General features: G+C 33.9%; 1 protein-coding gene across 4 annotated transcripts in view; it reads right to left on the bottom strand.

The window, feature by feature from the left end:
• CCSER1 (coiled-coil serine rich protein 1) overlaps positions 1–14,408 on the bottom strand; it is a 722,113-nt gene that overhangs the window by 264,305 nt on the left and 443,400 nt on the right. For all 4 annotated transcript variants that reach the window (XM_025873454.2, XM_073891963.1, XM_073891962.1 and 1 more), the window contains exon 6: positions 399–606. In XM_025873454.2, the coding sequence (XP_025729239.1) occupies positions 399–606 (208 nt within the window). The remainder of the gene's footprint in view (positions 1–398; positions 607–14,408) is intronic.

Below are 14,408 nucleotides of genomic sequence, written 5' to 3'. Positions count from 1 at the left end.
CTTCTCCCTCTGCCCCTCCCCCCTCCTCTCTCTCTCTAAAAAAAAAAAAAAAATGAAGTCCATTTAATAGGTCTCTCAATAGCTTTATAACAACATCTAAACATAGCTTAACAGCTGATGCCCATTTCTCTTTAACCAACTTTGCCCGGGTTTGGTGTCAATTTATTCTCTTTCAATTCCTTCACAGAATCTTAGAATTTTAGAGCTGAAGAGTACCTTATAAACCAGAGCTCCACATCCTTCATAACTCTCATTTGACATATGGGAAGAGCTAGGCTGCAAGAGGATACTTGACCCCTGCCCAGTGTCATGCAGTTAATTATTAACAGAGCAGGGACTCACCAGTCTACAGACTCCACTATCTACCAGCACTGAAAGACATCAGAGTAAACCATTACCTCTTGAAGAACTCTTTTCATCTTTAATAACAACGTCTTGACGGCTGTGCAGTCCTGTAACATCAGTCTGAAGGGCAGAGAATCAAGGCCTCCATTTTCTTCCACACCTTGCAGGGGCCAGTCTGCAGATGGACTGCTGGGCATTCGGCTGATATGGGAACACCTGACTTCCTGATCAATGTCTTTTGTTAATTTCAGGGAAAGATTCCTAACAAGAAAAAAAAATTACAATGTAGCATATTCAGAGCAGTATTTTCCAAGCTGCTGATCAACGTCAGGAGTGAACTAGAAAAAATTTCTTGTGACTGGCATCATTTCCTCTCACTAGTCTGAAAATTCTGAGACCCTTTTGTCAAAATTATGAAATAGGTCAATTGTATTTTTAGAAGTAAGATTCAACGATAATCACTATTTTAGAATGTGATTTTTTCCCTTTCGAGAATTTCATTTATACATAACACTGTGCTTATACTTTCTTAAATTAACAGTTTCTAAAATGTTGAAAGTCAACAGAAATCACCAAAAGAGAAATTTCATATCTTTTCTGAAAATATGTTTAAAAATTAATTGGAAATAAAAGATTAAGATACCAAAAACTAAGATAAAATAACTTTGTTAATTATTATTTTAAATGACTAAAGCAATCAATGGCCATTTTCAGAGTTAAGAAAGACTTGTATACATAAGATTTTACGTAAAAATAGTAAAATAAATGGAAGATGAATAACTTCATATGTAGTTAGTATGTTTATCAAATTATCATTAATTTTTTAGCATAGTAATGTGTGGAAAAACACACCCATATATTTACCCTGTTCTACTTGATAATCAAGAATTATTTGAAAATATTACATTTTGAAAATCCTCTAACATGGCTTATATTGACAATATATGTAAAAGAAAAGATACTAAGATCGACAATTTTCCATATGTGCAGATCAGGAATCTAAAAATAGTACAAAAGAGGAGCTAATGGAAATAGTCTTTTGCATTGAGTTTTCTGAATTTGTTTCCATTTCTTAAAACCCAGGGGCCTCAGCAATAATGACAATTAACATGATAGCATAGCTCAGGCTATTTATGAAAAAATAGTTTACGACTTGTGCTCAATTTTAGTAGCTTTTATATATATTATTTCCTGAATTATATGACAAGGTCACTTAGCAACCTAAATTGAAAATAAAAAAAAAAATAGAGTAGCCTGGTAACTTGCCACCAAGATTAGGAAAAGACGCCAATGAGAAATATATCCTCAGTTAATTTTATTCAACTCTGATTATTCATGATAGTAAATTAATTTTTTAAAGATTTTATTTATTTATTTGAGAGAAAGAATGTGTGAACAGTGGGGGAGGGGGTGGAGGGCAGAGGGAGAGGCAGAGAATCCCAAGCAGACTCTGTGTGGAGTTTGAGTCTGGGCTCGATCTCCAAACCCATGAAATCAGGACCTGAACCAAAATTACAAGTCTGATGCTTAAACAACTGAGTCACCCAGGTGCCCCCACAATAGTATAATTAATTTTTAAAGTATTAGATAATTAGTAAATAAAACACACTTTTGAATTACACTGAATTTTTCACTTATCTTCACAGATACATTCATTGATCACAACTGTCCTTTGAAGTGATAAGACAGTAATCACTGCCTTCATTTTGTATCGATAATAAAATAATAAATAAATAGTAATAGGGATGCTTGGGTGGCACAGTTGGTTAAGGCACTGACTCTTGGTTTTGGCTCAGGTTATGATCTCAGGGTTGTGGAACTGAGCCCTGGATTGGGCTCTGTGCTCAGCTGGGAGTCTGCTTCCTCTCTCCCTCTCCCTCTGCACCCACTCATGCTCTCTTTCTCTCTAAAATGAAAAAATAAATCTTAAAAAAAATAGTAATAGCTAAAAATTTTTGAGGGCCTACTTATAGGCCAAATACTGTGCTAACCATTTCATATATGTAATTCATTCAAATTTTGACAAATTCAAGAGGTAGATATAATAAGTATCTTAATCTTATCTGAGGAAACTGAGGCTCAGATAAGTAACTTATCTCAGAGTTAAAAAGCTGGTAAGAAGTAGACTTGGGATGAATCAACCTAGGCACTCTTGCAAGACTTTTTTTTTTTTTCCTACTAAACACATAATGTGCCTATATATAACAATGCTTAATGCATCTCAGGTAGTCCTATAAGGACTTTTACATGTTAAACCACTTACTACAACTCTTTTAGGTAGTGTTATTATCATCCCCATTTCATAGTTGAGGGAGTTTAATATCAGAGAGGTGAAGTAACATGGTGATGGTCACACAGCAAAGAAGGGACAGAGCTGAGATTTGAATGCAGACAGGGCACTCAAGCTCTAAGCCACTACATGAGTCTGTATCTCATGTTTTCTTGAAAAACAAGAAAATAAGCCAAAAACTAAAAACAAAAAGCCAAAAAAATAAAAGCAAATGAAAAATCCTACAATTATACAAAGAATCATTTATATTTTCACTTTTAAAATATATTTTATTTAATATGACATTCATCTTAATTATGCACAACTTGTGAACTATGCAATCATTCTTAAAGGTTCCCATTTTATTTAAGTGTCTTCTATCCTATTTTTTCTAAGACTGATAAGAATAAAATGGAATATAAAAATTATATTTCACAGTATAGTTTATCTATGATAGAATTTTCAAGGATTTATCAGATTTTAGTTGTGAACCACCCTGGTGTCTGGCACAAATTAGGCTGACTTGGTAAATAACTGTACAATTGAAGTTGAAAAAAATGAATACAATAATGAGTGACTGAATAAAACATATTTTTTGTAATAATCTATGCAATATATCTCTCATTTGTATACATAAATTTTTATGCAAAGTGAATTGTTATGCATTGCAGGGCTGCCACGGTTCAAAATTTCCTAGCACTCTTACAATAAAGTAATTAAGCTAATGTTTTTATAATTCCTTTTAGTTAGATTGCTATTTCTTTAGACCTATTTGTGCAATCACAGATCTAAACATCAGTGAAAACTGACAAATGTTTCAGAAACCACACAGGTGTGAAGTTTTGTGACTAATTTCAGGCGTTTACCGAGGTTCTGTGGATTACAGTTTAACATTGACAAATCTAAGAATCCCTGTAATTTTCAGAGTTAAGAATGGACTATATACAAAAATGCTTAGAAGATAAATTAACCATTTGTTTTATAATTCAAAAAACCTGAATGTATCCTTAATTCCAACAAGGAAGAATGATGGCATTTTTTTCACAATTACAGAATATATCCATATTGTGTCCAGCAGAGCAATGGTAGCTGAAGTTGCAGAGCTTAATAGGATATAGTCACTGACCCCAAGAGGCTCACCACAGTTATTAAATTTTTAATAGGTGATACCAAAAATATATATATATATCAGTTACAGTTGACCCTTAAACAACATGGATTTGAACCCTGTGGATCCATTTATGTGTGGACTCTTTTTGATAATTACAGTATAATACATAATTTTTTTTCTCTTCCTTATGATTTTCTTCATAACATGTTCTTTCCTCTAGCTTACTTTATTGTAAGAATTCAGTATATAATATACATAACATACAAAGTATGTGTTAACTGACTTACTGGTAATGCTTCCATTTAATCCCAGGCTATTAGTAGTTAATTTTGGGGGGGGTCAAAAGTTATACACAGATTCTTGACTGTGCGGGATGTTAGTGCCTGCAACCCCTGGATTGTGCAAGGGTCAACTGTAATATTCTTTTGCACATGAAAAATGAATATTTTCACCTCAAAAGATTTTATTTCTATGTGAAAATTAGTCAGCCGCAAGACCACCATAATCGAAATCATTCTTTTTTTTTTAGCCATTCAGTCAGAATGGCTAAAATCATTCTTAATTAGGCTGAGGTAGTTAGTGAAATAGGCCATTAAACAGGACTGCTACTCAGTTGCAACAGGCATCTTGTTGTATGTTGGTGACCATTATATTTCTGATTGATAAGTCCCCGAGGTTTACAATTGTTAAATATTTTAAATCTCAATCTTTTTAACAACAGACTTTTATTGGGCTCAAAATACCCAAGTGTCTCTGGGTAAATTCACCTAAATCCCATCCCTGTAGTTGACCAAAAAAAAGAGAAAAATCTCTACTATGGAGCCACAGTTTCCTCTTGCACAGACCACCCATAAGGCCAGGAGGATAAAGTGAGGTTCAAGTACTCCCCGTTCATGCATTAGCAGGGATCACTAGATAATACAATCTGTGCACTTTGGGACATAATAGCTCTCTGTCTGCCAATGCTCTGAATTATTATAGTTTCAGAAAACTGAACAAATAGGCATTATATCAAAAAAGTTAGACAATCCCTTAACTTGGCCAAAAAAAGCAGAGGCTGTGGGGGGAAAACTGAGGCCTGATACAGTGGTTCATTAATCACCATAACTAGTACAAACAAACAACTACAACATTGTAATCTCCACTGAAAACGTTTACATACAGTTCACCCTCTCTGTGTCAACTTCATGAATCTTCAGTAGAACTGCTCAGTAATTTTTACACTTGCCTTGCTGCTCATGAATGATGTTCAAGTCTTTATAACTTAAAATTTAACCCTTAGGTTTTCCACAGCAAAGGAAGCCATCAACAAAATGAAAAGGCAACCTACTAAATGGGAGAATATATTGCAAATGATATATCTAATAAGGAATTAATATCCAAAATACATAACGAACTTACACCACTCCACACCAAAAAACCAAATAATTCAATTAAAAAATGGGCAAACAATCTAAATAGACATTTTCTCAAAAAGACAGACAGATGACAGACACGTGAAAAGATACTCAGTATCATTCATCATCAGGGAAATGCAAATCAGAACTGCAAGGAGATGTCACCTTATACCTGTCAGAATGGCTAAAATCAAAAAGACAAAAAAATAACAAGTGTTGCTGAGATATAGAGATAAAGGAATGCTTGTGTACTGCTGTAAATAATGTAAATTAGTGCAGCCACTGTGTAGGTAATAGGATGGTGGTTCCTCAAAAATATGAGAAATAGAAATACCATAGATCCAATAATTCCACGACTGGGTATTTACCCAAATAAAACAAAAACACTAATTCTAAAAGATATATGCACTGTTATGTTTATTACAGCATTATTTACAATAGCCAAGATATGGAAGCAGCCCAAGTGTCCATCAATAGATAAGTGGATAAAGAAGATGTGCTATTTGTATATAATGGGATATTACCCAGGAATAAAAAAAGAATGAGATCTTGCCATTTGTGACAACATGAGTGGATCTAGAGGTTATTATGCTAAGTGAAAGAAGTCAGAAGGAGAAAGATAAATATCATATGATTTCACTTACATGTGGAACCTTAAAAAAAATCAAACAGAAAACCAAAAAACATAAAAAGCAGAAATAGACACTTAAATATAGAGAACTGGTGGTTGCCATAGTGGGGGAAAAGATGGAGGAATGGGCAAAATGGGTGGAGGGGAGTGGAAGGTATAGGCTTACAGTTAGGGAATGAATAATGAGTCATGGGGATGAAATGTACAGCATAGGGAATATGGCCAACGGTATTGTATCAGCATTGTAGGGTGACAGACGGTAGCTACACCTGTGGTGAGCCCAGTATAATGTACAGAGTTGTCAAATCACTGCTGTACACCTGAAACTAATGTTGTATTGTGTGTCAACCGTACATCAATATTTAATTAACTTTTTAAAAAAGAAAATTTCACCTCAGTAAGAAAGCACAAGACCCTGTGTTCCAGACAAAATAAAAAGAGGAAGAAAGACAGAAATCAAATCCTTTTGATTAGCACAGGAATGAAAATTAAGCTACCCAGGTAAATGGTACATGGAATCATTCTGTTATTATTTCTTACAACTGCACTGAATCTTACTTACCTCAAAATAAGAAGTTTAATTAAAAAATTACCAACATTTAGATAAATGTTGAAACTTACAGGCCTTTCTCAGTCTGTAAGTACCACAAAAATGAAGGTTTTTTTTTTTTAAAGATTTTATTTATTTATCTGACAGAGAGAGAGAGACAGTGAGAGAGGGAACAAAAGCAGGGGGAGTGGGAGAGGGAGAAGCAGGCTTCTCGCGGAGAAGGGAGCCTGATGCGGAGCTCGATCCCAGGACCCTGGGATCATGACCCGAGCCAAAGGCAGACGCTTAACGACTGAGCCACCCAGGCACCCCAAAAATGAAGGTTTTAATAGCACAGCTCATAAATGTTATACTAAATGTATTCTTGAAAGTTTCAACTGGCACTTTCAACATTTAACTAAAACTACTACAGTGAATTTGTTTTGTACTTTTGTCACTGGAATTCTGTGTGAAAGGAATTTTCTATCAAGCTAGTTCAAAAGTTCTGCTGCAATTCTCTTTTCAATATGACAGACAAGTTTAATAAGAAAATATGTATCTTGACATAAACTTTCGAGTGATTAGAGAAGTTTTCCTCACCAGGGAGAGAAAATAAAAGATTATTTTCACGATTTTTTTTCTCATTTAGTTATGCGGAGCACTACCAGTTTGATAGTGAGAAATTTTCTTTCCACCCACATCATTTGAAAACTTCCCAATACAGTGTCCAAATGACTAACAAAGTACAAGATCACATCAGTTGCAAAGGATTGATGCTCTCAGCTGTCACAGGAGTTATTCCTTATTTAGTGCACTGACACCTTTCATTATAGAGAACGTCTATGGCCATAAGGGCTCTCAATGATTTACACTTTATGATGTGGCTATGATTTCTGAAGCAGATTTCCAAGGAATGAAAAGTAAAAGTAATCTCTACTTGCCCACCATAATAAATAAGCATATGCATACATTTGCCTTCCAAACCTTCATTAACTAGATCTGCAGGAAATAATACTTTCTAAAACACTTTACTTTTGGAAACTGATTTTTATTGAATTTGCATTTCAAAAAGGGCTGGGTTATTCATGATAAATTAAATTTTACCTTGAATACTTCTAAGACAGGCACAAAGATACAAATCTCTATTAACAGATTGGCATTCCAGAGCTAAAAACTGTTTGAGAAACTACAAAAAAGGCTTTTGTTGATAAATAAGCCATTCTTCTCATATTTCCTTTCAAAATATAATGTTTATCTCAAAGTGTCATTTTAGGGGAAAAAAACTTGTATGTCAAATTGTTTTGTGGTTAGATATTTAGCTGTATTATTGGAAAGGATGGAACCAGGATTCATCTCTCCACAGTAGTAGTATAGTGGTTATAATAACTTTTTAACACTTTACATTTAGATCTAAATTTACATTTGAGATGGACTTCACTACTACCTGAAGTGATGGGTAGAAAAAAAGCAAGAAATGGAGAAAGGCAAGCTAATATACAAATGTCTTAACATAACCAACAAGGTCCTCCATAATGTACCAACTGTCTGCCTTCCCATACCGTATTTTATAACAACTGTTTCCTTGTTTTTTAAGCTCCAATTACACTGGCCTTCATTCAGGCCCTGAAATGTGCCAGACTTTATCCTGCCTCAGAAACTTTGTCTGTTTTTCTATCTGCTTGAAAAAGCGCTGCTTACCCTTACACCTTCCCATCTCCCCTTAACATACAACACTTCTTAAGGAAACCACCTTTGCATCTATACAAACATATACAGGTTCCTTGTTTCTATGCTAAGCCTTTTTTTGTAGCACTTACCACAATGCAGTTAAAACATTAATTTGAAGAGACCTCTGAGAACACACTGGATTGAGTTGAACTACACTCCACCTCCCGTGTCAACTATGAAGAGATGCTGGATGAATTATAAGCACATTTATTTTTAAACATATTACAGTGCAGGAGGGAAAGACAGAAAAATTTCCAAATGCCAAAAGGGCAAAATTAAAACAGCAATAATTATATGAGTTACCACTGTAGTGCTTTCAGTATGTTGAACTTGGATGCAGTCTGCAAAAACAGAAGGGGCAGTTTTGGTGCCTGTGCAGATTTAGGGGAGTATCTGGCAGTGACAAAGAAGTCTTACAGTACTGGGAGACAAGAGAGTTCCAAACTTAAAAAAAAAAAAAGCCCAAATATCAATCTGATCTAACTTTTAAAAATAATCGTCAGCTAGGACACTCTTCTTCCTTTAAAGACAATAAAATACAGACCCTCAGAAATAAGTAATCCACAATGTCTGGCAAATAGTCAAATGAATAGACATGCAAAGAAGAGAAAAGGAGACAAAAACAATTCATAGACATTGATGACCCATGTGTTGGAATTATCAGACAAGGATTTTAAACAGCTATGATCATAACTATGTTCAAAGCCTTAAAAGAAAAAGTTGACATAATGAATAAATACATGGTTGATCTCATCAGAGAAATGAAAACTATAAAAAAAGAACCAAAATGGAAATTCTAGAATCAATTGATGCAGTTTCTGAAAGGAAAAAAATATAAGCATATTTTATATATATTTTATATATTCACATATACATATGGCAGACATTGTTGGTTGTCTGCCCACTATTCATTCACACTTCCTTCCTTCTTCTTTAAAATAGAAACAAGAAAAAAAAAAAAACCTCCCCAATTTGTTTAAATGCTGGCTCTATTATGGCTCCATGAAATGACAGAAAGAATGGTGGGGTTCCTCAATGTTTCCTATCTGGTAAAAAGAGACACAGGAAAAGACAGCCATCTTTCCTTTGGATATTGTTTTGACTTGATGTATTTTTTAAAACTATTGGTGGATTCTGCATAGACACCCAGCTGTGAAAAAACTGAAGAGAAAAAAATTGGGGTAGACCTGGCTCCTTGATAATGTCATTGTTTCTTTGAATTAACCAACACTGAAGACTTGCTACCTATAGATTTCTTGTTGGACAGGATAACATATTTTTTGACTGTTTAATGAAATTTGAGTTAGTTTTTTCTCTTACTTGAAGCTGAAACCATTCTAACTAGTATAACTACTAAAGAATAGATTCCTGAGAACATTAAGTCTAGAAATAACAGTGAGATTACATAATCACTTGTGTAAGCTTTTGTTTAATGACTACATTCGGGGCTCACATGTTCCTAGGAAATAGGAACAGTACTTATCTTTCTTGTTCATTAATGTATCCACCAAACTTTATTGCACAATTATATGTAATACTTATATCAATAAATAATTAAATCAGTGCTACAAAAAGCATTATAGGACACCTAGTTTAACATTGACATTTAATAAAGAAGTTCAAGCCTAAAGTAATTTTCTAAGTACCACACACAAGAAGGTGGAGAACTCGGATCTCCTGATTTCTAGTCCAGTGCTCTTTTCTTCATATTGCATCTTCTTTTAATAGTATTAAAATTTCAGATATACCTGCATTTACCTATTTTAAGCTGTATGCTGGAATAGTGAAATATTAAGTTACAGTCTTAGGGAATGATATTAAATAGTAAAAACTCCAGTTCCATAGAAAAGTTTTAATTTCCTTGTCCAAAATTTTAGGGAAAGTAAATATTTCATGAGTGCAAACCTGCTCAAAGTGTGAAAGTACTTGTTTACAAAGAAAAGGCTGACTTGATTGTCTATGTTCAGTACCATTCCTGCATGCCATAATGTCATTCACATTTCTCCCTTTCATTCTCTACTTTTTTTTTCACATGTGATTTAAGATTCACTTTAAAGAGCATTTCACACTAATGAAAAAAAATTGAATTAATGAGTGTAGAGTTAAGTAGAGACTTGCCTATTATGAACTTTTTTCTTTTTTTAAATAAACTTCTTTTCAACAAAAGAGTTGCATATTTTTAGTGTAGTAGTATCAATAAGATGAGAATTATTTTTAGACATTGAAATTACATTGACAACAATTTAATTTACAAAGCTATTTGTTGCCTGCCCTTTTCCCTTCAATATCAGGATAATAAACCACAAAAATACAATGTCTTGCTTCAGATCCGTATCATGTAGGGATTTGACTAATCTTTTGGAACCAAACTACCACCATAAAACGCATCCTATTTCATTATCACAGAAAATAGTTAGAACCTATTGTTATTGTTTTAAGAGCTTGTATGTTTAAAATTCTCCATCTATGACCACTTTAGGAGAGCATATAATTATTTTTTAAATATAATTTAAAAGAAAATTTATAAAAATGTTACTATATATTTGCTTTTGAAATTTATGTTATATCAGAACTTCTTAAAACCATAGAATGTCTCTAATTTGTCTCTAGATATCTAAGTAACCTTTATAAAATGCAGTATTTTACAAATATAAGCATCTGGGTTGATCACAACCAGGCTATAAAGTTATCTCTAAGTAAAATTTTAATATAATATGTATCATTAATGATATGTTAAAAGTTATGCAACTTACAGGCAACTATTTAGTTTTCAAAGATTGTTCTACGCCTTTCACCTTTTAAAAATATTCGAGATCTGGCAATCCCAGTGTGATAAGTGACAGTCATGAAAGTATAATCTAGGAAGTCATGTTCCCAAACAGAAAATCAATTCTTCCTCTGTAGCTTGGCATAAAGGCAATACCTAAAATTATTGATATAATACATACTGGCTAAGAAACTGTAAAGCTTTCAATACTTTCAAAGCTAAAAGAGTCAGAGATAATGACTTTGAGTAAACTTTAGAGCCATAGAACTTTACCAGTTTGAGAAAGATTAATAAAACCTACATAAATCTTACCAACCAAATTCTCCATATTCCATTCTTGAGATAATAAAAGGCATTGTGATGATCTATACTCAATTTCAACTAGAAAAATAAGATTTTCTATCTGATACAAAATCAAGTATTCCCAGATATCTTGGCAGACCCACTCACACATACACAGAAATGATGTGGGTTACTTTTAAATACATTAATTCCAGGGCTCAATCTCCAGCCCCCTGTGTCATAATCTCATCTTGCTGTGTCACCCATTTAGCCTTTGAAAGACAAAACATGTAGCACAATACCACAATAGATTAAACATACCTTCTTATGCTCACTGGCCATAATTTTTTCCAGGATATATGTGACTTTTGATATAGTGTGACTAATTCATATTTTTCCTTTAAGGCTGGATTATGCCCACCCCTCTCCTAGGGAAGTCCTCTTCAACACTTCCTACTACCTCAGGCTCTAGAGCTGCCTCTCTTCTTTGCCAGCAACACCAAAGAAGGTGGAGACCCTCTTTTAGTGATCATTGTATTTCCAAATGCCTTGCATCCAGCAGTCTCTCAATAGGTATTTGTTGAATTACTACACAAACAATGCATCATGGAACACTATATCAAAAACTAATGATGTAATGTATGGTGATTAAGATAACATAATAAAATAAAAAAATAAGTATTTGTTGAATGAAATACTTAATATATGGTAATCTTACATAAACTAAACACATGTGCTAAGAATTCTACCTTATTAATCCTAGGCAACAGATTTATGTATCACAATTTCCCATGAAGCACTTTTCAGATTTATCTTTGCAACTTTCCCAAGGCAAAACTGTTTAAGGTTGTAAAAATATTCTGGACCAGTGAATTAGTGTTAGATAGAGACAAAAGAGATTAACATCAAATAGAATGAAAACAATAATAGTGACGGAAATACTACTACGAATAAAACTAGGATGGAATATGAGTATAGACCTCAAGTAGTTGCACAAGGAGAAAGTGTAGGTGGGAACTCTCATGGCTTCTGGGTTTAAATCTAGCTCCTTCTGAGTTCTCGGTGTGAACTCTCTCATGTCAAATAAAGTTGTAGTGGGGGAACAATTGTTTGAGTAAGGATAATCTCATTTTAATAATATAGAACACGATGTAGCTTCCCACTTATCTTGAAGATCTTTCCTACTAAATGAAAAGTATATAATTTCGCTCCAGCCAATAAGCTGTCTCAAAACCATAATTCTAGAAATTGAGTGGCTTTTGGAGTCATGAGTATACTGAACTGAGTAATAACTTTCTGCCTGAAGTAAGATTAAGAAAAATTAGAAAGCACCTAAAAAAATCAATGGATAGGTTTATTTTCTTTAAATTTATTTTTTTAAATATCAGTCCTAGTTGAATTTTAAATTATATCAATGTTTAAGGCACTTTAATAGTCAGTTATGATATCAGTAATGCACTATGAGCTATAATTCAGTTAATCAAAACTACCAATATCTTTCAGCTTGGATTACAAGTCTGTAGTCCAGGCTGTTGAAGGCTAGTGCGAAGAGTAGCTGCAGAGTATGAACAATGGACAGGACTGGGGCCATTTGAAAATAGCTGGAGCAGCCACTGCAGGGAAGCTGCCTTCCCTGTCTTTGTCTGCAGTGGCCCAAAACCTTCAGACTGGGTAAAATGGCAACTGTTTTCAGCAATTGCTTGAGAAGTCAGTGCGGGAATGAATACCCTGATCACAAGAAAATGGAATCGGTAGTCAATCAATGTATGTATAACCCAACGTAGCTTAGTTTGTTAATGTCCACAGAAAAAACTTTGTTTCTTTTCTTCAAATCATGTAGTTGTCCCCTCTCCTTTTTCCCCATAAAAGCCCTTGCTTTCACCCTATAAGCAGGACATTATGTGAGTTTCAGCTTGAATCTGTGCTCCCCAAATCACAATTATTTGATCCCAAATAAATTCAGATCCTAAATAAACACTTGCTTGTGTCTTTCATTTTTAAGTTAACATGTGGACAGTTTTTAGAACATAGCTTGCCCTGCAAACCCAACCCTATAATAGATTGTTCCTGTGTAATGTAACACTCAGGTGTGGACTTGGGGAATAAAAAATACAAAACTTTTATTTTTTAAAAAATATTAATGATCTAATATGTTTAAATCTTTAGGAATTCCTGGTGTAGTATTAACATGATAATAACTGAAACATCCTGGTAAACAATCCTCTAACTTTGCTTAAACCTGTGTTTTCTAACCTCAATTAAACATTCATTCATTCATTCTTTCAATACATATTTATTAAGCACTCATAATAGTTGTTAATGTCCTAAGAAACTAGGTATGTAAAATACCAAGTAAAGATGATGTTTGGATGGCTTCTTATAAAATTGACACCAAAAAAGTGCTGAATTAATTTCAAATCTCAGTGCTAGATGCATAATAATAAACAGTATGATTAGTAAAAACACAGTCAACACGAAGCACCATCAAATGGTGCTGATTCTACAAATGTAGTTTTTGGTAAGCAATAATAAACTTAACCATGGATGGGCAAGAAAGATAAAGGATGTCTACCCTTTTCTCCCTCTGAAGTAGAGAAACCCCTGGGCTTCGTATCAATAATAGGCCAGATAATTGGTGTAAGTGAAAAGCATATAACATGGCTTATACATAATTATACATCACAGAACTGTCAAAGTATAAATATCTGTTGCAAGGAACAAACAAAAAATCCTTGAGGCTAGTAAAAGACCCAGACCTTGAAAGGAATGACATGAAGTGAGAATGCCAAGCTGAAGTGATTTAAATGATTCAGTTTAAAGTAGCTGAATTACCTTTCCATTATTCATCGGAACAGCATCAGCACAGACAAATACTACACTCATAAATATAAACATGATATGTGGCTATAAATCACAAGGTTAGATAAGTTGGAAGCTGCAAAATGTTTTAGGTTTCTGTTGATGAATCTTTTCCTAACCCCTGTCTTGAAGACACAGACACTTAGATTGCTGGACTCTATCTTTGGTTCCAATATATTCCTCTTTGAATGTTATCTCAGATTCTTTCTTTCTATGCTGAAGTGTACTTGACATTTAAAACCAGATAACAGTGGTTGCTGGTGGCATAGGATGGTTTCTCTTTTACACAAGCAGCAGAAACACAGATTGGTATCAATGTCCATTTGCTTTTGAAACAGAGATGATGATGAAAAAGAAAATACCCCCGCGCTTTTCTTTATGCAACTGAAGAACCACTGATAAAAGAACACCTCCATTTTACTGTTTCGTCTCCAGAGAAAACTACCCATTTAGAAAGCATAACGGGAAAACAAATTCCTCAGAAAGAAAT

This window comes from Callorhinus ursinus, unplaced genomic scaffold (genome assembly GCF_003265705.2).
Source record: "Callorhinus ursinus isolate GAN/ISIS: 27379988/994484 unplaced genomic scaffold, GSC_fseal_2.0 scaffold4, whole genome shotgun sequence".
Taxonomy (NCBI): Eukaryota; Metazoa; Chordata; class Mammalia; order Carnivora; family Otariidae; genus Callorhinus; species Callorhinus ursinus.
Note: the sequence above shows the minus strand (reverse complement) of the source record. Positions and strands in the feature narration are given on the sequence as shown.